At 45.1% G+C, this 25010-nt stretch overlaps 1 protein-coding gene and 1 non-coding gene across 3 annotated transcripts in view; both read right to left on the bottom strand.

Annotated features, from left to right (window-relative positions):
• The window catches only part of COL4A2 (collagen type IV alpha 2 chain), a 200362-nt gene that overhangs the window by 74080 nt on the left and 101272 nt on the right, over positions 1–25010 (bottom strand). For both annotated transcript variants that reach the window (XM_050766586.1, XM_050766585.1), the window contains 7 exons: positions 8347–8481; positions 8218–8262; positions 4625–4741; positions 3256–3327; positions 2762–2797; positions 2591–2653; positions 535–570 (listed from right to left, as the gene is read on the bottom strand). In XM_050766586.1, the coding sequence (XP_050622543.1) occupies positions 535–570; positions 2591–2653; positions 2762–2797; positions 3256–3327; positions 4625–4741; positions 8218–8262; positions 8347–8481 (504 nt within the window). The remainder of the gene's footprint in view (positions 1–534; positions 571–2590; positions 2654–2761; positions 2798–3255; positions 3328–4624; positions 4742–8217; positions 8263–8346; positions 8482–25010) is intronic.
• Positions 18882–18985, bottom strand: LOC126940911 (small nucleolar RNA U13). Its single transcript, XR_007720981.1, has one exon. It is a non-coding gene; the product is annotated as a small nucleolar RNA U13 (small nucleolar RNA).

Below are 25010 nucleotides of genomic sequence, written 5' to 3'. Positions count from 1 at the left end.
TTTGCTGTGTTCCAACCAATTTAATAACCTTTCTGGGATGAAAACAGTACATAGCTTTGGGCTCTAGCCTAACTTGACTATCACTGAATATATCCCTAGAGGCTGACATTAGACTCCTGTAGAACCTAATTCTAGCCGGGTAAGAAGAATGACATTGGCCTCCCTACAACAGATAGAGTTACGTTTTATCCATTCTCGTAAATCAATGCACTTGAATAAATGTGAGCTGTCCCTAAATTGTTCTAATCTTCATTTTCAATCAAATATTCATCCGTTTGGTTTTCATATACCAACAGGCGTGTGGGAATTAATTTGCAAACAACAAATCATTCCACCTATTCACTTTTTTAATGTCCAGAGGCACCATGGATCTATCCTTGGAGTTTAACATTAAGTCTTAAAAACCTACAAAACCGTTTTCATCATAATATAAACAATAAATACTTGTTAACCAAGAAGTTTTATGGTAAAAAACAGACCCACAAACACCTAAGTACCCACTTCCCTCATCCTCAACCCCCAAAACCAACTTACTTGCTGTCCTTTTGGTCCAGGGGGTCCGGGTGGTCCCTGTACAAATACAAAGAAATGTGTAAAGTGTTTTCTTTACCCCAGGACCCAGACAACATCCGCTGGAAAGCTCTGGGAAAGCCATTTACTGTACATTTAGGACATTGTGTAGGATGCATGGAGGTTTCTGATGCATTTGGCTTGGCAGGGATGACATACTGGGGGAGAGGGACTCGGGTCAGCTCCAGTTCTCAGAATCTGCCGGCTGTCTACAGACAGCTGTTTCTGCTTTGCTTTTGTGTGTTTAGGCTTTTGACTTCACCCATGTCCTCTCTGTGTTTGTTCTGATCCCTTTGCAAGGTCCCAGGCCCTGTGACTGCAGAGACAGTTTCCCCAAGTTCCTCTGGGAGTCCCCACGAGACTCCATGCGGCACTTCTTCCTGGTAGCTTGGCCAGTGTTCATGGACAGAATGAATCTATAGGCTGGCACTGCAGGGTGGAAAGTCCATCTGCAATGTCACAGTGTGTCTCTCTGCAGAGCATTCAGTGTCAACACCGTGTTTAGGAGTAAAGCATTTCAGATCAGAAGAGTGTTTAAGTACAAATAAGTGGATACAAAGGAGCAGACAAGGAGGGGGTTGTGGATGATTGCCTGGCTCATGTGAAGAACCAAAAGCTGTCAGAGCAGCTAAGGACCTAGCAAGTACAATCTGTTGTGCCTGACTTCTCTGAGCTGTGCATTTAAAGTATGAAACCCAGGCATTGGCCGGGCGCGGTGGCTCAAGCCTGTAATCCCAGCACTTTGGGAGGCCGAGGCGGGTGGATCACGAGGTCAGGAGATCAAGACCATCCTGGCTAACATGGTGAAACCCCGTCTCTACTAAAAATACAAAAAACTAGACGGGCGTGGTGGCGGGCGCCTGTAGTCCCAGCTACTTGGAGGCTGAGGCAGGAGAATGGCGTGAACCTGGGAGGCGGAGCTTGCAGTGAGCCGAGATCGCACCACTGCACTCCAGCCTGGGTGACACAGCGCGAGACTCCGTCTCAAAAAAAAAAAAGAAACCCAGGCATGTGGCAGGTGTGCTGTGACTCAGCCGACAACTGAATGGAGTGAAACAGCAAGGGCGTCTCGTATGATCCTGATTTCAGTCACCCTGACCAGGTCTTTCACAGACAGGGCTACTTGCAAAAATGACTTTCACAGCACCAGGGAAATTTGCTTTGTAGAGACAAAATCTATTATTATTATTGTTATTTATTATAATCTGAAGAAAATAATAAGTACCCCCACCCCCAACTGTTAGTTTGACTGAGTCTCCCCAAATATATATGACTTCATTTTTTTCCTCAGTATCTGTCAAGGAATTAGTGTTAGTGTCCCTTGATAGCTTGTCTTGGTCTTGAGCAATGGCTTCCTGTGAGAAGGTCCGCTTACCTGCAGCCCAGATCTCTCCTTGTATAAGTTAAGGCCTGTTTATCCGATTACTAACACACGTGGGGAATGAGAGTCAGGAGCTCTCGCAGTGGCCAGTTCACCTTCCAGGTCACTGTACAGTGGTGGGAGTGGCCAGAGAGCTGCACAAGCCTTAGCAAGTGCCTTTTTCTGCTCTTTCCTACTTGCAATGAGCCCTCTAGGGCCATTTTGTTAAACAATGGCCAATATCTCACCTGCTGGAATGAGCCCAGGTGTGATGCGCCTGCTAGCACGGGTGTGGCCCAGGCCAACCCCATTTCCTCCTTATGAACCTGTGGGACTTTGGTTTGCCTTGCCCAGGGATGATGGGCTCTTTGTCACTGGGTAGGTATGGGGTGGGGATGGAAGGGCACCCTGCCAGGACCAAGTCAAAATTTGACATAACTGGCACTGAGCTGGTGACCATAATTTTAAGTTCTTATTCTTCAACCTTAACAGCAGCAGAATGTGTGCAAGGAATGGTCCGTTTTAATGTTCTCTGCTACACCTGTAAGCATCATAATTATTCTTAAAGCTCTCATCTGGATTCAACCCCTAAAGAAGTGGCATCTGGAAGGGATGACCTGATGATGGTCCCAGAGTCGGCACCTGTGTCCCAGTACTTACTGGTCTCCCTGGAGCTCCAACTGGACCCATCTGCCCCACAGGCCCAGGGCGGCCGGGAGGTCCCTATGGATAGGTAGCGAGAGAATGTTTTTAAGAGAGGTAAACTGGTACTTGGAGTTCTGAAGCTCTTAAACTTTTGCTTTGAATTTCGTCTAATAAAAATAAACTTACCTGGAAACCGACCAATCCAGGCTCCCCAGGTTCGCCCTAACGGAGAAGAAATAATTTTAAGAGTGATAGCTTTTAACCATCTTCAGATTTAGTTACCTTCTATTGCAGTTGGAAATAAGCATATCAAACAGATCAGCCCTATCAGGACTTAGTAATGTTAACTTACTAATATTAATTTTTACTAACATTGTGATTTAGTCAGAATATATTTTAGTAATATTAATATTTACTAATATTAAGTACAAATACTAACTTGGCTTGGAGTATTGTGAATATGGGAAAGAGATAAACACACAATTAAAAATAAGATTGAAAACATCCTGATCAGAAACAAGATGACTTTTACATTCAATGTGACTTGGGTTATGCTGCCATTCTCGGCATGCCTTCAGTACATTCATTCTTACATGCAAAGTTCACTTGGCAATTAACTTTGCTAGTTGAGAATTTATACTGGGTCCCTTCATTACCCCTCCCATCTCTTGCAAACGTACCCGATATCTGTCGCGTTCCTCTCTAGGCAGTGCATAAGGCTCACCTTTCTGCCCTTTTGGTCCTTGGGGCCCCTAATTAGCAGTATATTGTAAAAAGAAAAAACAACAAAAAAAGTCCATTAACATTCGGTGCATCTATGATAATTTGGATGATGGAACATTGACTTTTGTAGGCAAGGTCTAATTGTTCTTATGGTTCATGGGGGTTATTCTGAACACCAGCCCCATATTCAGCAACAGGTGAGACACCTTTAATTTCCTATTGACCCAATCGTATCTTTCCTAGAGTTAGAACAGAAATACTTCGGGATTTAAATTATTTTCAAAACCCAAATGAATCTCTGTCAACCAACCCTCTAGTATGCCAATGTTATTTTTATTCTGATAATACTACTATGTGCTTTCTTTGGCATGAGTGTACTAAACGTATTAACTCAAGCACCCATTTGCGGGATAGATACTGGGTCATTCTTTAAAATTGGAATTGTATCAAATATAAACGGTAGGTATATACATATGTGCATGTGTAAATATCTTTCAACATCTACTATAAGAACCACTTAAAGTAATAGATATGTTTCTTGATAATGAAATCGATGATATATAGAGTAGAAGTTGATGTAGTTTATTGAAAAATTGAACCACATAAAACAGAAACAGCTGAGGAAAGGGGAACTGGCAGGTGAAGCTGGAACTGAGCAGGAGGAGAAATCTACTCGCTTCAGGTGAAAACGTGATGAAGGTGATTAATGACTGTTCCTCCCCCCTACTTTAGTTTTTTTTTTTTTTTTAAATAAAAAGTCTCACCAAACAAAATTTTAGTAAAACCCTGAATTTGCAAGATTTTCTTGGAAATAAGGTAGCAACATACTACTGAAGACATTATTTCAGGACGTTTTACCAAGACCTTAAAAAAATAAATGAGGCTACAAAACAGATGACTATATAAAAGTTCCTCCATTAAAAAACAAACTCCTGCCTTGTATCTGCTGGAGAATAACTGCACTCCCACATCACAAAGTATTTCAGAATCTGATAAGGATGGTGATGGACAGAATTCTGTCAAGGTTTCAGGTTTTTAATTTTCATTTTACGACTCCACTATTCATCATGAGAATTTGGGAGAAAATGAAGTGACGCTTAGGAGACTGGGAGAGTGAACAACATCAACCACAACGATTTTCTATCTAACATTTAAAGGATATGAAAAACGAAGTTATTTGAATCCAGAAACATCATGTCTTGGGCGTCAACAAGCAGTTATGCTTCCGTTCTGGCCATAATGAGCGGGAGCCCCCCCAGGTTATAAAGGTACGGCTTAGCAGGGGTCTGCCTGTCCCTGGAGCGCAGACACTGTGGGGATACTCACGGGAGGCCCGGTGAACCCCTCAGAGCCGGGGGGCCCCTGTGGACCTGAGTCTCCCTGGGTTCCGTTGCAGCCATCATAGCCGGGCCTTCCCCTGGGCCCACCTTGCCCCGGGTGTCCCTGGGAAAGACAGCAGTGAGAGAATCAGCCAACCAGCAGGTTTCTAGTTGCCACGTAACTGTGTGATAAAACAGTCTTAAATATTCTCATAAGCCACGTTCCCGGCATGAATCCAAGGAAAAGACACCTCAAAAGTGAACAAATGAATGAATGAAAGATTAAATCAGTGAAGGCATAAGGTATAGTTCTAAGCAGGGAAAAGATTTCGAAGCAAAGTTCTGCTTTACTTGGGCTTGGGTAAGAAGTACACTGTTGGGGTTTCTTCTGTCTTACTAGTGGAGTGACTGTCTATTAGCAGGGACAAGTAAAATTACATTTCAGAAATTCTAGAAGAGATTTTAGAAGCAGCTACTTCCTTCTCAGGGGTAACAGGAAGGTCCTTATCCCTGTAGAAAACAAGTAAAGGTACATTTTAAAAATTCTGGGAGAGATTTCAGAAGCAGCTACCTCCTTCTCAGGGATAACAGGGAGGTCCTTATCAGTTGTGCCCAGCTGAATTTTAGATAGTGAGTTTCACAGATCCACATCCTAAACAGAGAAGACACACCCACAACATGATTTTATCAGTGGCCTTGGCATATTGAAAAGAACTGATTGGCTCTTGTTTGCTTTCTTGGGAAACATGACCTTTTAGATTTTAAACACGAATATGAAGCATGTCAGGTTTTCTGAAATGTCTGCGGGTGGGGAAGGCAACACAGCCAAGTGTCTGCAGTGACTAGAGGGACTCAGGCTAAATTTGTGGGCATTTTCACTGCCTTAAGCTAGTTCCAGGAGATTACAGGGGCTGGGTTAATAATCTATAATGTATGCACTACCTGGCCACAGCCTGTTTTGCTGTTTTTTTAAACAATAGGTATTTAGCTACATGCTTTGTTATTGTGTAGTTACTGTTAAACTTTTAGTTTTCTTGATAATAAACCAAACATACATTCCAGAGTGATTTTTGAGATCATTGGGATGTCTTTTATATTTACTTTGAGGAATCTGGAAAATGTCAAGATAAAGAAACAAACTTGGCTGGGTGCAGTGGCTCGTACCTGTAATCCCAGCACTTTGGGAGGCCAAGGCAGGCAGATCACTTGAGGCCAGGAGTTCGAGACCAACCTGGCCAACATGGTGAAACCCTGTCTCTATAAAAAATACAAAAATTAGCCAGGCATGGTGGCGAGTGCCTGTAATCCCAGCTACTTGGGAGGCTGAGCCATGAGAATTGCTTAAGCACAGGTGGTAGAGGTTGCAGTGAGCTAAGATCACACCACTGCACTGCAGCCTGGGCGACAGAACAAGACCCTGTCTCAAAACACGACAAAACAAACACGACAAACAAACCTCCAAAACCCCACGCAACCAATCCTACATACAGTGCCGTAACCGCAATGATATTAAGAAATACAATAAAAAAGTGGAACTTTTATTTGCACATCTCTTTGCTTCCGAGGTCCACAGCCATTGGTTGAACTGGTACCATCAGATGAGAGATCTGACGGGCTTCAGTAAAACGCTCTGGTGAGCCAGAGGAATCCCCATTTGTGGGCAGCTTCTCCATCTGTTTGCAGAGCTGGCACGCTAGTGGCCCTTGAAATAAAGACATAAGGGGCCCTTGCACTTCAGCTCGAGAAAACAGCTCTCCACATATTCTGCTCCAGATTTTTAGTATCCTGTGATGCTTTTGCTTAAAATGAACTGTAACATTTAAATTCTTCTCTATTATTTGTCTGCTGTTGGTCTTTCTTACTTGCTTAGAGCTGATCTAAGTGATTTGAAATGGCATGTCAATCTAATCTTAGTTTGAAATTGTGCTTCAAAGAAAAATTTCAGTTCCATTGAGTTAAATGTTTGTCTCTGCTGAACATCTAATTAGATACTCTGCGATATGAGACCACGCTAAGATTTTACTGCATATCACTTCTTACATATAACTTCTAATCAGCTAAAATGATCCAGGTCCCTCAAACTCTACATTCATTAACTGATTACTTATGGCAGGTGACATTTATGTTAACTTAATTCGTAGGATCAGAGTTCTGCAGTTAAGGGAGACTGGATCCTTTGAGCAGCAGGTTCTGTCGAAAATGGTCCTCACCTGCTAACCACAATCATTCCTCCAAAATATGATTAGTTCTTCCCTAGTTTGTGAGACATTTGCCTCTGATATTAAATGAGTATAAAGTGGAAACATGAAGGAAACCTGGTACAGATGAGTTGCAATTGCTTTCCATAATGTCACTCCATTATAACTCAGATTTCAGCTGGAGACAAAACTGAAAGACGCTCTAAGGAGTTCAAAAGAGTAGTTTAAAAATGTGTGATTTAGATTCAGACCATTAACATGAAAATACTTTCCTAATTTGTTTAATCTTTGGAAGGTGCAGATTCTTCATGTCTGTCCATTTCTCAAGATTCTGACTGATGTGAACGTTATTCCCTTATTTGTTCAGGGCTGTGTGAACCCAGGTGTCTGTCTGAGCCCACCATTCAGGTGACCCCGAGATCACTGGCTTGCAGCTCTTGTCTGGCAAATGCGACTTCCTCTATTTTGCCCTGTCTCCTTCTGCTCTGCAGATGGCTCCTTGACAGTGGGACTAAAGATCTGATGCAAACGCATGAGTTCTCTGGGACTGCCCCCCACTCACTCATTCCCTCCTTCTCTTTTGCAAGGCATGGCCCTCCCTACTCGTGCAGCCTGGGAATGGAGTCTCTCCCTGTGCGTGTGCGTGTGTGGGGATACAGAACCTGCCTCTGCAGGACACGGGCACACACATCTGTGTATATGTGTGAGGTTTGTGGAGCAGATGTCTCAGAACCACAGCAGTAGCCGGATGGGAGGCGGGTCAGAATGTGCGATAAACACATTGATCCCTGAGGTCAGGTCTGGCCAGGAAGCCAGCCCTGGGAAATCTGCTTGTGGGTCCCTGTGAAGAAGGCTGTGAGTCAGGCTGTTTTGTTTATTTTTTTATGCCACAAGAAGTAAAGTAAACTAGGTTATAAAAACACATTTTATTGCATTTTGAGATTTTTCTCATGAACAAACCATGCCTTTTCTTTTTCTTGTTTTACGTGAGGTTGCTGTAAAGAACTTGAGAAGCTGCACGAATGCTCGGCAGGGCTTCATTCTGCCCATGCTCTTGGCTGAACGACTTTATATGCAGGTTGCTCTATAGTTCAAACGAGATCGCAAGACTGGCTCTTTAGGGCATATATCTGGATAGCACTCTAGCTTTTTATTCCCAAACAATGCGCAGTTTAGTAAAGTGGTCTCAATTCTGAAGCCAAGTCTATAAGGACTTTTACAAAGCAAACAATTTGTTCACTGTCTGACTGAATTCTGTGGGGAGAATATGCACGTATAGCCCCCACACATTTTATGTTATAAACAAAAAAGGAGGTCTCATTCAAAATGTTGCTTTAAGTCACAAATGTATTGCCTAGAATGCACGCAACGATTTACAATTCCAATCTTCCATAAAACTTACAGGAATCCCATCGGCACCAGGGAATCCAGAAACGCCTCTTGCTCCCTATGGAGAAAGCAAATGAAATTAACCACGGCTGAGATACCCGCCACCCTCATGAGGCCAGGGGAATACAACAGCGGTGCGTACCACGTCACCCTTGGGTCCTGTTATTCCGGGGGCTCCCCTTTCACCCTTGTCTCCTTTGCGTCCCTGCAGTCCTGGGAATCCTTGTAATCCTGGTGGCCCGTTGTACCCCTGGGGGCCCACTGGCCCAGGCTGACCCTGTGGGAACAACATAGGTTCAATTTCCTCAATTAATCACAATAAATACTCATGATCAGTTACGGTTACTTTCAAAACTACTTTTTTTGTTTGTTTGTTTTTAAAGAGTTATAATCTACAGGGAACATTATACGTAAACCACCATCTACTGCCATGATAGCTAACAAAAGAAGTCATAGAGTTTAAGAAGAGAAAATACGGAATGTGAGAAAAAAATTATCCTAAATTTCTAAAGTCATGTCTTTGTGAAATGATAATACTGGGTTGGGATGAAATAATTAACTTATTTGGGTTTTTTTTTTAAAAAGGCCTTTTCAGTATAAAAAATTTTCCAAATGAATTTCTACAATTTTATCTCTATTTTTCTCAATATAATGCATACAGTAGGTGTGGAAATGCATATTGCATTCAGATATCAAAATGACCCTCAGATGTTTAAGTGGTTAATCTCTCCTTTTGTTCACACAGAGGGAAAAAAAAAGAGCTTCTGAAACATACAAAAATGTTTGTCCAAACTAAATAGGATGGCTATTATTAAAAAAAAAAATTGTAAGTATTTGTGAGGATGTGGAGAAATCAGAACCTGTGTGTGCTGCTGGTGGGAATGTGAAATGGTGTAGCGCTTTGGAAAACACTCTGGCAGCTCCTTAACACATTAAAAAAAAGAATCACTACAGGATCCCACGATTCCACCTCTGGGTATGGAGAAAGCAGGGGCTAGCACTGGTACGCTCTGTGCACGGCAGCTTGATTCCCAACCGCCAAAACGTGGAAACCACTCAAGTGTCCAACAATGGACAGACGCCCACACAATGGACCAGCACTCAGCCTTTAAAGAGGAAGGACGTAGTCACCTAGGCTGTGACGCGGAAGAACCTTGAGGACTCTGTACTGAGTGAAATGAGCCAGTCACGAAAGGACAAATCCTGTATAGAGTCCCCTTAGATGCAGTCCCTAGAACAGTCAAACCCACGGAGACAGACAGTAGCATGAGGGCTGCCGGCCGGGCCGAGAGGGGCAGGGGGAGTCAGTGTTTGATGAGGACAGAGCTTCGGTTTGGGAAGATGAGAAAGTTCTGGAGATGGACTGGTGGTGAAGGCTGCACAACAACATGAAAGAACTTAATGCCACTGAATCAGACACGTCAATATGACCCAAAGGGTAACTACGATGTTATTATTTTATTAGTACCCTGGAACTTAATACAATAAAATATCAACCCATCACCTAGGTGTTAAGCCCAGCCTGCATTTGCTGTTTGTCCTGATGCTCTCCCTCCCCTCCACCCGCCCACAGGCCCCGGGGTGTGGTGTTCCCCTCCCCTGTCCATGGGTTCACATTGTTCAGCTGCCACTCATAAGCGAGGACGTATGCATATTTTTATGCATAAATTTTTATGCATAAATTTTAACAAAAATTTTAAAATGTTACATTAAAAAGATTAAAAATAAATTTACCACAATAAAAATGTTTTAAAAATGAGAAAAGAGGGGAGGGAGAGTTCTGTCTCTCCTATGGATGGAACTAACTATTGTATTATAGTTCTGTTTTAACATTTTACAGGCTAGCACAAACTTAAAAAAATGTACGTCCTGATTTCCTCTTGAGACGAATGAGTCTGCTATTGATTCATCACATGGCACCTTTACCTGCCAAGGCCCATTTGCTATGAAATGTCAAATTCCTGTCTCACCCTGAGATTGAGGGGGACTTGAGCCATTTTTCTAGGCTTTTCTTCTGTTGCCTCCAGGTAACTTTTCCTGTGTAAACTGTTCAGCTGAGAAGTGTCTGTCTTTACAGAATGTTCATAATGCCATTCTCAGCAATCCACACAGTTGAAGTGAAATGGGAACTTAAAAACGCATCCCAGGGTACAATGTTAATGTCATCGAGGCGGGAGCATGGAGGGGTGTGGAGAGATCTCATCTCCAAATTCATTACCGTTCCTCAATGGCAATTCCTTGAGATGTTAGACTCCAGGCATCAGGGGAAGGAGTTAAGACGATTTTTTGGGGTGGAAGCTATTCACGCAGATTAAGGCTGTGGATGGAAGATGATGTATCCTGAATCTTGGGACCCCTGTCCCCTCAAACCAAGGGGAGCTGGGAAATCTCCCACAGGGCAACCTGATCTGGACCGAAGTCAGAGTTTTAGAGACGGTGGGTTCTCCTCTACCCTCCATGTGTCCCAGAGGGGTCCCGTCAATGACACATCAGTAGTCACCTCAGGCAGCCTGGTCTCAGGCCTCCTAAGTCACAGTGAAGCCTGGGCACTTTAGTGTCTTTGGAGAACATTCTACAGTGGAAGCTATTGCCACTATCTTTCTACCTAGATGAGGAGACTCACGGAAGATGAGTGGCCCTGGCCCTGGGCGCACGATATCCCAGGCTCGTCCCATCTCCAATGCTTAGTGGTTTCCTACTCGACATTTGTTGTAAGTTTGGGAACAAAGCATGTTTTGATTGCAACTTTTGTGGGTCCTTCCCAGTGGTGCTCATTTTTGTTTAGTTTGTGGCTATGCTAGACTATACCCTTCTTAAGATTACATACTATGCCACGAAGCTCTACATTCCCTCACTATGTCGAGGCTTGCGGTTTGTTAGTGTCTACCGGCTGTCTTCTGGGGGATAAAATGTTTCTTATCGGGACTGTTAACTTTTATTGCCCATAAATTCATATCTTTCCAGTGGGATTATTATTTTTTAGCCAACCAAACAAGCAGCAGTGACCAGTGGGATTATTTCATACAGCCAACTCAAAGGGAACATCTGCTACTAACCAAAATGGAAATATGCACGTCTTATTGATAAAAACCACATTCTTATCTGCATTCGTTAACCCTTCCTCAATTCCCTTTGATGGGGGAAAGTGGCTAACCACATCACGTACTCATTTTCCTTTCATTGTCAGTAAACTCCTTTCTCATCTTTATTTCTTGGTTAGGGAGTCTGACTTTGGAATGAAAAACTCTAGTCTTCCCTTTTCTGGAGCATGCTGTAACCTTTTCTTTTTACTGAAGTGAAATTCACTTAACATAAAGCTAACCATTTTAAAGGATACAACTCAGTGGCTTTTAATACATTCACCATGTTGTGCAGCCACCACCTCTATCTAGTTCCAAAACATTTTCCTCACCCCAAAAGGAAGTCCCAAACCCATTATCAATCACTCCCCATTCCCCTTCCTCCCAGCCCCTGGCAACCACCACTCTGCTTTCTGTCTCTACGGATTTACCGATAAACAGAATCAATCATACGATGTGTGACCTTTTGTGTCTGGCTTCTTTCAGTGATCATGTTTTTGGGATTCATTACCTCATTCACTGATGGCTGAATAATATTCCACTGTACGGATAGACCACAATGGGTTCATTCATTTGTTCCTGGACATCTGTGGCGTTTCTATGTTTTGGCTACTGTGGATAGCACTGCTGTGAATATGTGTGTATGAGGGACTACTTGAGTCTCTGTTCTGAATTCTTCTGGGTGTGTTCCTAGGAGTAGAATTGCTAAATAATGCTGCTATAAATACGTGTGCACAAGTATCGCTAAATTTCTTTTTCCACACTGACTGCAACCTTTTACATTCCCACCAGCAATGCGCAAAGGTTCCAATTCCTCTGTATCCTCACCAGTACTTGTGATTTTCCATTTTTTGGGCTATAGCCATTCTAGTGATTGTCAAGATGGCATCACTTCTAAACAGTCCATCCTGAGCTTCTGAGGAGATGGGACATTTCACAGAATTCCATCCAGCTTTCCCCACTGAGAGAGGGCCGGGAAGAGCCTGGACAGAATGTGAGTTAGACCTCAGTCCTCCCAGATGGAGCCCTCACCGCTGTGCACATTGCAAAGCCTGCATTGCTGGGATTAAATGGACATTCACAGCATGGCCCGAGGAGGCCACTCTTGGTCATCAGGATGGAGCTTTTCCCCAGGATTTCCTGCCCACTAAGGAAGTGTGGTGCATCTATAAAGAGCAGCTGGGAGGACCAGGTACATGCCAAGGGTTTTCCTTTGTGCTAATCATCGTCCTTATCAACTTCCATCCTCAGTCAGAAAGTCCCGACGGGAAAAGTTATTTTCATCTCTTTCTTTCCTTTTGCGATAAGTGACATTAAAAATAAAAATTACTCCCAGAAAGTGAGAAGAGTCTAGTTTAAACATCTTTGCATAAATCTCAAAAGCTTCAAAATTTCGAAAGCTCCTAATATCCCTCCAACATCCTTGAGAACAATATTTCCACAAAGTACTTCTCAGAAGCCAGCAGACGCTGTGGACCAGAGTGATAATGTCACGTCCCCTGTCCCCCGCCTGATCCCACCACCAGACCATGTAAAGGTACCATTTCCTAGGAAACAGGATAATGAACAGTATCGTTTAACTGTTTGTGTCTTTTGAGATGATGTGTTGTTACAGGTTTTAAACATGGTTTCTCTCATTTTATCCCCACGGCAACTGCTCCCGTGGAGAGGAGAGAGGACAGGGGCTCAGACGGGACCAGTGTCAGGGCTGCCGGGGTGCACTCAGCTCTGGGGAGCCGGCTGACTCCACCAGGCCCCTGCTGCTCCAAGGGAGGTCTGTGTCAGTGTCACCTGGGGGCTTGCCATAAATGCAGAGTCTCAGGCCTGGCCCCAGAACTCCCGAATCCACGTTTGAACTGATCCCCAGGAGACTCCTTGGTATATAAAAGCTTGAGAACCACCGCACGAGACCACCATAACCCCCATCCTGGCATTCTTGAGGGAAGAGATAGGTGATTTCCAATAAGAAAAACCTCTTAAGCGTGGAGTTGGAGCTCAGTAGAAAGGTCTGGCTTACTGGGTCATGCAGAGGAACACACAGTATTTATGTGGGTTAAATATTATTTCTAATTAAATCAGTCTTGGCCTTGTACTTCAGTGATATCTACAAGACAGAATCCATTCTGATTACTGTGAGGACAGCGGGGGTTGCACATTGCTTTTCCCTGTCTGAAGTCATGGCTGGAGCGCACATGGGACATCCGGGTTGGTTTTGGAAGCTGCAGTCTGAAAAGGCGGAGACAACAAATCCAGACTTGAACCCACATTACTCAAATACCACGACTGTGGAGAGAATGCGCTCAGGGTCCTGACACTCCAGCATTCATGAATTGGGGAATTTCACTTCTGAGAAAAGAGGCAAAAGATGTTCAGATACGGGCACATGCAGTGTAGCTCTACAGCTTCAGACTTCAACAAAGGTGGACAGATGGATGATTCATCAGGGCCCCACATCACACAACCCTGTGGTTTCCATTCATTGGTCATTAACCTTAAAATATGCCTTGGGTAAGGGAGTAGAAAGAGTTGCATTTATCTGAGAAGGATAAAAACAATGTTGCCTAGGATAAAACTTGCTTCACTACACATCAGGATTTTTAATCTACAGTACAGTATTTTACTGGTAGAATAAGAATGAGCTTTTCATGACTTACCAGCCGAAATCTGAATAGTAGGAAATCCCTTCTCCTTCCTAAGCGGACTCTTCCTGTCTCACCTTTTATGGGCACTGGCGCCCAGCAGACGCCCATATCCTCTCCATTCCCCAGGGCGGACCCTCCCTCCCTTCCGCAGTGTGTTCCAGACCTTCAAGGCCTGTCCAAGGCTGCAATTCCTGGTGATCCTCCGGGGATTCCAACCTAAGTCCTAGTTAATTTCTGTGAGCTCTTTGCCACACATTTGAAATATGTAAAATGTCCCAAAAGGCAGAAAGGACTACTTTTTAGGCTCTAGAAAAATAATTCCACTAGCCACAATTTAGAAATATTCATTGTTCTTAAGGATGGTGAGTTAGCATTTCTGAGCAATTTTTAGACTACCCTGGCAAGAAGAAATTAGTAGCATGTTCCAAGGTAACAATAATGTAAAGGCTAGTATTTGTACAGTATATTACACAGACAGCTATCAGCAGCCTATTCCATGCAACACAGAGCTGAGGTTAAATTGGACACCTTCTGTCTCTACCTTCTTATTTACTATATAAAACATTTGTCCCACCCCTGGGTACTATTTATTAAGAATTTCAGTTATATGAGGTAGAATGATATGGACCTTTAGAATTTCTGCCCTCCAAAATTATTTGATGCAGACTGTAGCACTAGTGTCAATACAAGGTAAATAACATCCACAGGTAAAGAAACACACCTTCACCTTCACCTTTATGTCACTTGATATGCAGACACTTAACTCAAAATGGACCTAAATGTAAGAGCTAAAGCTATATCGCTTCTAGAAGAAAACACAGGGGAAAATCTTTGTGAGTTTGGATTAGGCAAAGGTTTCTTAGATAAGACACAAAGATTACAACCTATAAAAGAAAAAGTTGGCTAGGTTAAAAAGGTTTGATTGTCAAAAGATACTGTTAAAAATAAAAAGGCAGGGGACAGACTGGGAAATGTATTTGCAAAATACATATCTGATAAACAACTTCTTCCGGAACATATAAAGAACTCTGAAAACTCAATACTAAAGAAATGAACAACCCAACTGCAAAATCTGGCAAAAGATTTGAGCAGACACTTCACCAAAGAAGTTGTACACATGAAAAGATGCTAAACTTCAGTGGTCATTAGGGAAAAGCAAATTGAATCCACAGAGAGCTGTAACTGTGATGGACTAAAATGGTGAATATACACAGAAAAAGGTGGCCACGCCAAGAGCTGGGAAGGATGGCACCTTGAATTCCACTGGCTGCCGGCAGGAACGCACAAGGGTGCAGCCTCTTCGGAAGACAGTTTGGCAGTTTCTTCTAAAGTTCACAGAACCCAGCAATCCCACTCCTAGGTATATACCTATAAGAGAAATGAAGGCCTATGTCCACACCAAGACCCGTATGAGAGTGTTCATCCTGGTTTTATTAAATGAGCTTACTCCTGGGATTGCTATTCGGCAATAAAAAACAACCAAGTGCCCGATGTGTGCAGCAGTAAAGCTGAATCTCAAAGGCATTCTGCGATGTGAAGGAAGCCAGACACGAAATGCTACTTACCGTCTGATGCTATTTTTATGACATTCTAGAAAAGGCGAAACTAAAGACAGAAAACAGACGAGTGGCTGCCAGGGCTGGAGGTGGAGGGGAGGGACTCACTGAGAGGGCACAAGGAAAGTTTCTGGGGTAACGGACCCGCTCTATGGCATGATTCTCTATGGTTGTATACATTTGTCAATATTCAATGACTTGTATGTCAATTATGCCTCAGTAACCTTGACCGAAAAACAAACAAACAAAAGAGGAGCTGAGGAAAGGCAAAGATGAAGAAGACAAAGCGTGACATCACAGGCACGCTGCCCGGCGGCCGAGATTATGTCCCTTCCAGGTATCCCTGCAAGGGAGCTTACGCGACACAGAACGGTTAGAAAAGGAAGGAGAGTGTACACCTTTAAAGTGACATTTGGAAAACACCGTCTGGCCGAATGCTTTTTAAAAATGTCTGCCAGGGGCCGGGCGGGGTGGCTCACGCCTGTAATCCCAGCACTTTGGGAGGCTGAGGTGGGCGGATCACTGGCCAACATGGTGAAACCTTGTCTCTACTAAAAATACAAAAATGAGCCAGGCGTGGCGGCGGGCGCCTGTAGTCCCAGCTACTTGGGAGGTTGAGGCAGGAGAATGGTGTGAACCCGGGAGGCGGAGGTTGCAGTGAGCCGAGATCACGCCACTGCACTCCAGCCTAGTGACAGAGCGAGACTCTGTCAAAAAAAAAAAAAAAAAAAAAAAAAAAAAAAAAAAAAAAGTCTGCCAGGGAAATAATCTGAAGAAATCAAGACCTAGCTTTCCTTGTACGGAATGTGGTCTGTCTGACGGTGATCCTGACAGAAATTTCGAGAAACTGTCTGGGGCACAGCCCACGGGGCAGGAGAACTGAAAGTGGGTCAGGACCGAATTAGATTGAGGAGTGAAGGCGAAGTCAGGGAAGCCACTGGTTTCTGTCATACTTTATCTCCATAGACAAATCTTCAGATCTCAGAAGGTACTACCTATAATTCTAAGATGCTATTACATAGTTTTCTCTGAAATGATTTGACGGGGGTAGGTGTACATTTTAAAGCAGAAAAAAGTGGATGATCTCTTCTTCCCCACCCATAGTATCAGTGTCTGAAAACCCCTGCTCCTTACTCTAAAAATAGGCAGCACATGGGCACTTGTGCTCAATGGCTTTTAGCCCAAACTTTTTATAGTCTGGATATGATTTTGCCTGGCATGTGTTGGAAAAGTTGATTTTCTGGGAAAGCCTTTTATTATCTCTGTGCTTTTAGCAATAAAGACATTTCATTTGCCTAAATGTGAATCATTGCGTAATAGACTGACGTGATTTCCTAAGCCTGCTTGTCCTCTAAGAAGTCTTGGAGTCTGACTGTGGATGAGTTCAGTGCCCTGAGAGCCCAGACTGCACCTGAGGAAGGGGCCAGGAGGAAGCCGATTCTGGAGTCACAGGCTCCATGTGCAGAGAGCTTTGGCTGTCAGGCCTCGAATGGGCATGAAACGCTCTTTCTAATTTAGCACCGCTGACATGGCGTGTTTCAATGCCCAGAGCATCACCCTCACGCAGCCTGGAAGTAGTAACGGATGCTGTGGTGGTGGCCTCCACTTACATGGTTAGAGAGTGACAGTTAGCATAGGGGACAACTACTGAGCTACCAGGATTACACGATGACTGGCAATTACAAGAGTTAATTGTCTATACTGATGACCTCCCTCGCGGGTTACTAATTTTCATGTGCCAACTGCACGTGCCAATATTTTCCTGGTATTCTTAGGTCATCTTCACACCCAAGAGCATGGCATGACTCACGGCCGAGATGGTGTGCTCCTACTGCACCATGTGCCTGCCATTACCCCATGCACCTCTGCAGGTAGTAAGCAGCTAACAGCCCCGCAGAGTCTGCCCCAGGTGGAAGCAGAGAGGAAAGGTGTGTGGGCAGCTTTCCAAAGGCGGGCTCCCGGTGAGGTGAGCAAGCAGGCCGCCTGTCTTCCAGGGTGACTGCTCAGTATCTGTGGCACAGCCCAAGGACAGGACCAAAAGTTATATCTATTTTGCATTTAGACTGAAAAGCAGTCTATATGTATGAGAGAAAAACATTCTTGGAGTTAGCATTATATTGAATTGGTTCTGCTATGATAAAACAAGCAACCACCACATTGGCCAACTAAGAAAAAAGGTTATGAGCCAAGGGTGGAGCGGTGGGCATGGGGAGGGGGTTTGAACTGGCTGTGATGTACAGCTTTTTTCCCCTCGTATCTTTATTTGAAATGTTCCTGAATAGGACATGCTTTAAATAGAACTCCACCTTTTCTGTTGTTAGAAAATGCTTGATAACCACCATTGTCCTCCTTCTCCTTTGGCTACTGCCTACTTATCTGTTATTTTAGTTTGACTTCGTTTTCTTCCTCCTTTAAAAAATATTTTATCTTTTAATTTACATATAATAAAATTCACATTTTTGGTGTGTTATTTGGCGTGTCGTTAATAAATGCAGAGTTGTGTAGCCACCACTATTAGCAAGAGACAGAAAAGCTCCATATCAACCCACACTCTGGGTGCTGCCCCTTTGTCATCAAATGCTCCCTTCGCCAAACCTCGGTCCATCCCTCATGTTTCTCCCTCCATGTAGTCTGCCTTTTCTAGACACTCACAGAAATAGAACCATACAGTGTGCAGTCTTGAGCCTGGCTCCTTTCACTTAGCACAATGCATTTGAGATTCACCTAGCGTGTTGCTGCTACAGAAAGACAGGGGAAAAAGATAATTAACAAAAAAAATCCTACCATACAGAAACTAAAGAGAAACACGGCTCCGAAGTTCTTACCTAGAGTATAGATTCATTTTATTTTGGATAAAAGAATATTTCTTTCTCATACATTATGATACAAAAACAACCTTTGTCTTCCTTAATACGCAAACATGAGCCTCATTTCCTAGCAAGAGTCTTATAGATTACAGACAGTGATAGCCATTTGAAATTAGACCAAGACAGTATCACTTTTCACATTTACATCTCCGCTCTTTGCATTGATAACCGATTACTTTCCCAAAGGCTTCATAAAATGTTGGACTTGGAAGGGACCTCAGAGAGCATCTGGGGCGTCTGAGAGAGATCGGGGGTCAGCAGCTTGAGAGTCGCCCGGGGGCTCATTAGCAATCAGGGCGCTTGGGCCCTCTCTTGTCCTGAATTTTAACAGGGTTCCGGTTGATCGTTCTGAAGTGGTCCCTGTCCCAGGACTGGCCTGGGCTGGCCGCCCAAAGTACCAACTACGGGGAGTCTCAGTCTCAGACCTTGTGAATTTTCTGGTCTAGCAGTTTGGGAGTCAAGGGAAGGAGCCTGGGAAGAATTTACATATGTATTTTTCTTTTTGCTTGTTTTTTTCTTTTTAAGTTTTTCATGTGAGATGGGTCATGTGCTGACATCTTAACAAATTTTGAGAGAGGCATGTCTCACACATGAGTGTGAACGTCCCGGCATCATGCTGATGACCCACAAAAGGACAGGGAATTTATATATATGTAATACATATTTTTTGAGTCAGGGTTTTGCTGTTGCCTGGCTGGACTGCAGTGGCAGAATCATAGCTCACTGCAGCCTCAAACTCCCGGGCTCAAGCCATCCTCCTGCCTCAGCCTCCCAAAGTGCTGGGGTTACAGGCGTGAGCCACCACCCAGTCAGGAACTGATGTTTTCGGCAAGGCCCCCAAGCACTTCAGATTCACAGGCAGGTTTGGGAGCCACAGAGTGTGTCTAATTGTCACGTAGACAGGTGAAGGGACAGCCCCGAGAGATGAGCCTCTCACCCACAGCACCTCGACCCAGTGGTGCTCTGCATGCAGCAACACCTGCTTCCCACGCCCCGAGGGTCCCACGTCACGGTCCGGGCTGCTCCCCACAGCTGAGCACCGCCGGCTCATGTCTCATTTGTGAAGGGAAGGTGGGGGCGGGGGGCTCTGAGAGCCCTGTCTGCTTTGCCCCCAAGCCACCGTGTCAGCTCTGCAGGCTCTGCGAGTCACCACACCCCACCCCGCCATGGCCTTCGGGGTTTTTTGTCCCCTGCTGCCCTGGCACACCCCTTCCCATGCTGGCACAGTGTGCTCCACGCTCCAGTCTGCTAAGTGCCTAGCGGTTGGGCCAGTTTTTCTGGAACCTGGGAGCCATGGCACACTCAGCCCTCACTGCCTGCGGCTCTCAAGGGCATGAGAGGATGTGACTCAAGCGCGGGCTCTCTGGGGGCATCTTCCCCTCCTCACAACTGGAGGAGGCGGCCAGAGCTCCTTCCCCAAGGCACACTGCAGGGCACTGCCACGTTACATCTCTGTACCCACATTTCATGTGGGGCTGCGAGGCCCTTGGAGGTAGGGACCATCCCACATTCACACTCTGTCCCCAGCATCTCTTGCAGGATTTGACACACAGAACACACTCCATGTGCTGCCTGTAAAACACATGCATTATGGCACTGCTATTTACCCCCTCTGCCTGGCTCCAAAATTCATGTTCTTTCCACATGGAATCTTCTATTTTTAGACCACATTTCTGACCATTATAATGACTTCCCAATTTCTGAAGTCGAGCATCAGCAGTTCATGCCATGGAGGACTTACCCTCTCCTTTGGTCCCCCCCACCCTCCATTCAATTCCTTCATTCACCTTCATCTACGAGAAAACATCATCCACAATCTCAACTCTTCTCTGAGCCCTGTGTCCGCCCAGTGGAATTTCTGATTGTTCGTTCCACCAGATGATCTGGTTTTATCACCTGCATTATCAGGGAGAATGTTTTCCAGGCCTCTCAAGTGGAGTCATAAAAAAGGAGACCACCAGACTTGTTTGTGGAAAGGAGGGCTGGGTCGGTGAGGCCCGCGCTCAGCATCTGATTAGATAAATCAGACCATCTGCTGGGATCCCGATAGAAAATGAGGCAAGGGCTCTGGAATGCCAGGACTCCCTCCTCCAGATTTAGTTCTGGTAATATTTGAACCAAGTGTTTTGAGGACAACTGTCAGTGATAAGCCAGACCTGCGTAAGCAATTCAGGGCAGCTACTGTGACTCAAGGGCTTAAAGGTTATGGAGGAAAGGGGTGAGTTTGCCAATGTAGGTCTGTGAGAAAGCTATAAAAGGAAGATGTTTAATGCTTACTGAATGTCTCTGTTTTAAAATCAGATTTCAACCTTATGTCCAAAAAAGACACGTTTTTGTTTGGTCTTTTTACCGTTCCTGTGCCGGGGTATGAGGGCAGCAGACTCGTAGTGACGTGCAGTCCTGGTGGTGAACACGAGGTGGCAGGCGGTAGCATCCACCAGCCCTTGGCTGGAGGCACAGATTTGCAAGCGGCAGTGATGTCAAAGGTTTTGAGATTGTTTTGGGTTACAGTGACTCATCTCGGTGGGAGAGAGGGCAGCTCCCTCATTTGTCATGGGGAGCTCATGTCCCATGGGTAAAGTCCTGACTGCAGAGCTCCAAAGATATCAAAAGAGCACATCGAATTCCATTTTCCTTTCTACAGGGTGGTTGAACAAACTCAGTCACTGATTTGTTCAACGATTCCCTTCTCTTTGACTTGCTTAAAGGAAAGTGTTCCAAATTTGTGTACTGGCGGACCTGTTAGACCCAGCCCATTGCAGAGGTCCATGAGACAGTGTTTCAGGTTATTAGCTTTGGCCCCTGGTTGGGACTAAGCTATAACAGTAGCTGACATTTTCAGGCTCTAGAGCGGTTCACTGTTTGGAGCACTTTCCAACAGTCAGCCTATGGAATCCTCACAAAGAAACGTCTACGAGGTAGGTACTGTCATTGTACCCATTTTATGGGTGAGGAAACTGAGGCACAGAGAGGTTTGGGCCATTCGGCTGCCATATAAAAGAGAGGATTCATATGGGGCTTTTTAAGAGTTCCATAGGGCATTGTCATCCACATACAGAATTCCCTTGAGGAACAGACCTGACTTTAGATTCTGAATATATCTTTTCCACTGATCTTCCTGAAGCGGGAATTAAGCCAAAAGTAGATGGACAAATTGTCTGTGAAAATAAACAATGTATGTCTGGGGTTCGTGGAAATCCATACAAAACCAAGCCAGCCACAGTCCTGCAAAGGTGATTTAAGAACATTGCTTCTCTGTTTTAACCCTACCCTGCTCCACTGTAGCCATTTCATGGCTCATTAATCCCCTTCCCTGCTACAGAGTGATGGGTAGAAAAAGAAGGTGAAACCCAAACAAGTCATTTCTGTTACTTTTTAGCAACGCCGGTCAAAAGGTATGCAGAGGAGGGCCCTGGAGCTGCAGGCTAATATTCTGAAATATTAACACACTCCAGGGAAATCTTTAGACATAACCTATGCTTTCTCTAGCTTCTCTGAACAGATTCGTTGTTGAAAACAGGCTGCATTAGGAAGATTTTCTAAACAGCTGTGGAGTTCTGCATGCTAAAAAGGTTGGCTGGTTAAGCATATTATGAAGCAGCGTTTAGCTGGACCTTGGAGAGGACGAGCTGTGTGTTCCAGGGGAGTTGTGGGAAATCAGGAGGCCACCTCGTGGAGGTACAGGTTCCTCAGGAGAAGGCTGTTGTGGCTGAGAAGACCTGTAGGGAGGCCTGGGTGCTGACCAGATAGGAGCTGGGATGAGACACGGGAGACAGTGGTAGAAGTCCCTGCAGTGACCCCACAGGCGGTGAGCGAGGGCTTAAGAACATCGGGAAGAAGGCAGCTGAGAGCAGAAAAGGGCAGAATGGTGGCCATCAGGTTTGTGAACAAACCGAAGTGATTTAACACTGGTCAGTTAAACACGGATTCACGGGATTTGGAGCCCCGTGCGGTCAAGAAGGAAGAGTCCGGATTTGAAGTGCAACCTCGGTTGAATCCCAGCTCTGCCAGTTCTATGACCACAAGCAAGTCACTGCCCTTCCCTGAGCCTCAGTTTCTTTATTTGGGAAATGGAAATATTCACTGATATCACCTGGTTGGGTTTTCTAGGAAAGGACTGACGTTACTGTTAAATCAGCTCTGATTATCTTTCCACCAGACGGAAGAAAGATGTCACTGTTTTGATTTCTGAAGAAACCAAACTGATGTAACAGTAACATCAGTGACATATTTTGTCGTGAAGAAAACACAAGGGTGTGTCAGTGGCTTCGAATCTGACGTCAAGAAGAAAAGGAAAGATAGGGGAGAAGAAGAACAGGTGCCGGGGACCATGTATGAATGGGAAGGTTTTAGGGAGGTGCCATACGACAGCACCAGTGGCAGAAGCCCACACATCAGATGGTGAACTTGGAGTCCATGTCACTGAACACCAAGGGGCTGTCCGAGAACAGAGTCTCCCAGTGATCAGAATTATGTCTGTTTACAACCAGAAGACACTCTCAGGATGTCAGCAGCAACCTAAGGTATCTAAACATACATTTGGCTGTGAACATGCGAAATTATAAGCTTGGCAACAACGCCTAGAGAAAAACCTGGGCTGACTTTGAGTGTGATGACTGCAAGCCCTGCGAGGGGAGAGAGGACGTGGCCCGTGAGTGGTTCAACAGCCTGGTTTCTTGCTCACGGATGTCTCACGCTCCATGTTGCCTTGAAGCTTGGTGTGAGGAAGGTTAAATGGCGGTGAGTAAAAGCCAGATGCCAGTTCGGTCTTCCTCATCTCTGTCTTTAAAGGTATCTAATATTTTGGAAATCACCTTGCTAGGAATTTGTGCAAAGCTACTGTCCACAGTAACACTGAGTGTCTGATGCTGGTCCTGGAGCCACTGGCTACCAGGGCCACTTGATGGCCCTAACGCTGGCCCTGGGACGGGGTGTATGTGTGGGCCAGGTTTCACCACGCCGGGGTTTATTGTCTGTCATCTCTCTGGTTAACAAAGGGCTGGTGCTATCTGGACATCCTGCGCTCCCCTTAAGACTCCCCGGTTTGGAAGGATTATTTGGGCGAATGCTGAACAGACATCCGCAATTAAAAAAAGAACAACAAACCGCAAGAAACTGATCTTTCTTCAGTCTGGTGGAAAGATAATGCATGGCTCATTTGTCCAGACATGAAGCCTGGGGTTCTGGGTAAGAGGAAACCAAGTGACATTAACGTCCATTCCAGAGAAGTGACTCAGCTGGCGCCCTGTTCTCATGACACAGGCGAAAACAGCCTCCAGAACACTGGTTCTTCCCAATGGCACTTGTTAAAAGAGAAATCAACAGCAGTTTTCATCCACGAAATAGAAGGCAACAATGGAGTGCAGCCATGCTGCGCCCGATACGCTTCTTGCGCATTTGGTGTTCGCAGAGGTGTAGCGGCAGCAGCGCAGACCACCAGAGATGCATGTGGTTCATTAGGCAGCAAGGAGCATTATGGGGAGAGGGAAACTAGAGACCTAGGGTGGGTCTGCGCTGATCACGGTACATTCTTGCTTTCTTTGGGGTTGGAATATCCATATTGTGATTTACCCGCCACAGCCTGAGTGGTCAGCTTCGTAGTAAGATTATTCCCAGAAATCTTCACCCATGATGTTTTTGTGAAATTTTGGTGCAAGAATGTGTGTATATGTGTGCATGTGTATATGTGTGTGCATGTGTATATGTGTGTGCATGTGTATATGTGTGTGCATGTGTATATGTGCATATGTATATATGTGCATGTGTGTGTACATGTGCATGTGTATATGTGCATGTGTATATATGTGTGTGTGCATGTGTATATGTGCGTGTGTGTATGTGTGCGTGTATGTGTGCGTGTATGTGTGCATGTGTGTGCATGTGTATACGTGCATGTATGTGTGCCTGTGTGTGTGTGCATGCGTATGTGTATGTGTGCGTGTGTATATGTGTGCAGGTGTATATGTGCATGTGTGTATGTGTGCCTGTGTGTGTGTGCACGCATGTCATGTGGCTGTTGTGATCTTCTGTTCTCATTATGACCTGAGTTTGTCTCACTGTGAATGTGCTGTTCAGCCAGGCAGGAGCAATGCTGCAAGGATGTTTGGAGCTTTCTCTCTGTGTCCACGCCCGGCCATATGAAAGGCCTTTCACACCAACACATTCTGCTTCCTCACTCCTAAAGGATCCATGACCCCGACGATGGCCAGAGGGCGGCCGTGCATGCCTGGAACTTTGGATACACTGCAGTGGCAACACCTCTCACATTGGACAGGAGCGGGAGAAGGGGCAGAACTTGGGGATGGTGCAGCCAACTATCCTGCCCTCACATCCCAGAGTGCGGGTTCACTCTCTTTTTGGGAAGCATGGTGATGGGGGAAATTTTTCTCTATTCAAATAGAACCTGGACATATTCCAAAGCCATTTCCTGCCCGCCATTCACACCATGGCAAGCTGGTTTCTGGCCTGACACTCTTCTCCAAGGGTCTGCAACGCCACCATCCCCAGCTGTGAGGGCACCTCCCTGCCCTGGGGACCCTTGTGGCCCCAGCACGGCTGCCTTCCCTCCCTCCTGGAATGGGCTCCCCTGGTGGCCACAGACCCGCCTGGGTTTCTCCTCACACCTCTGGCCCCTTCCTGATTCCTGTTCTGCTGAACGTCG

Source organism: Macaca thibetana, chromosome 17 (assembly GCF_024542745.1).
Source record: "Macaca thibetana thibetana isolate TM-01 chromosome 17, ASM2454274v1, whole genome shotgun sequence".
NCBI lineage: Eukaryota > Metazoa > Chordata > Mammalia > Primates > Cercopithecidae > Macaca > Macaca thibetana.
This window is presented reverse-complemented; position numbering and strand designations above follow the sequence as displayed.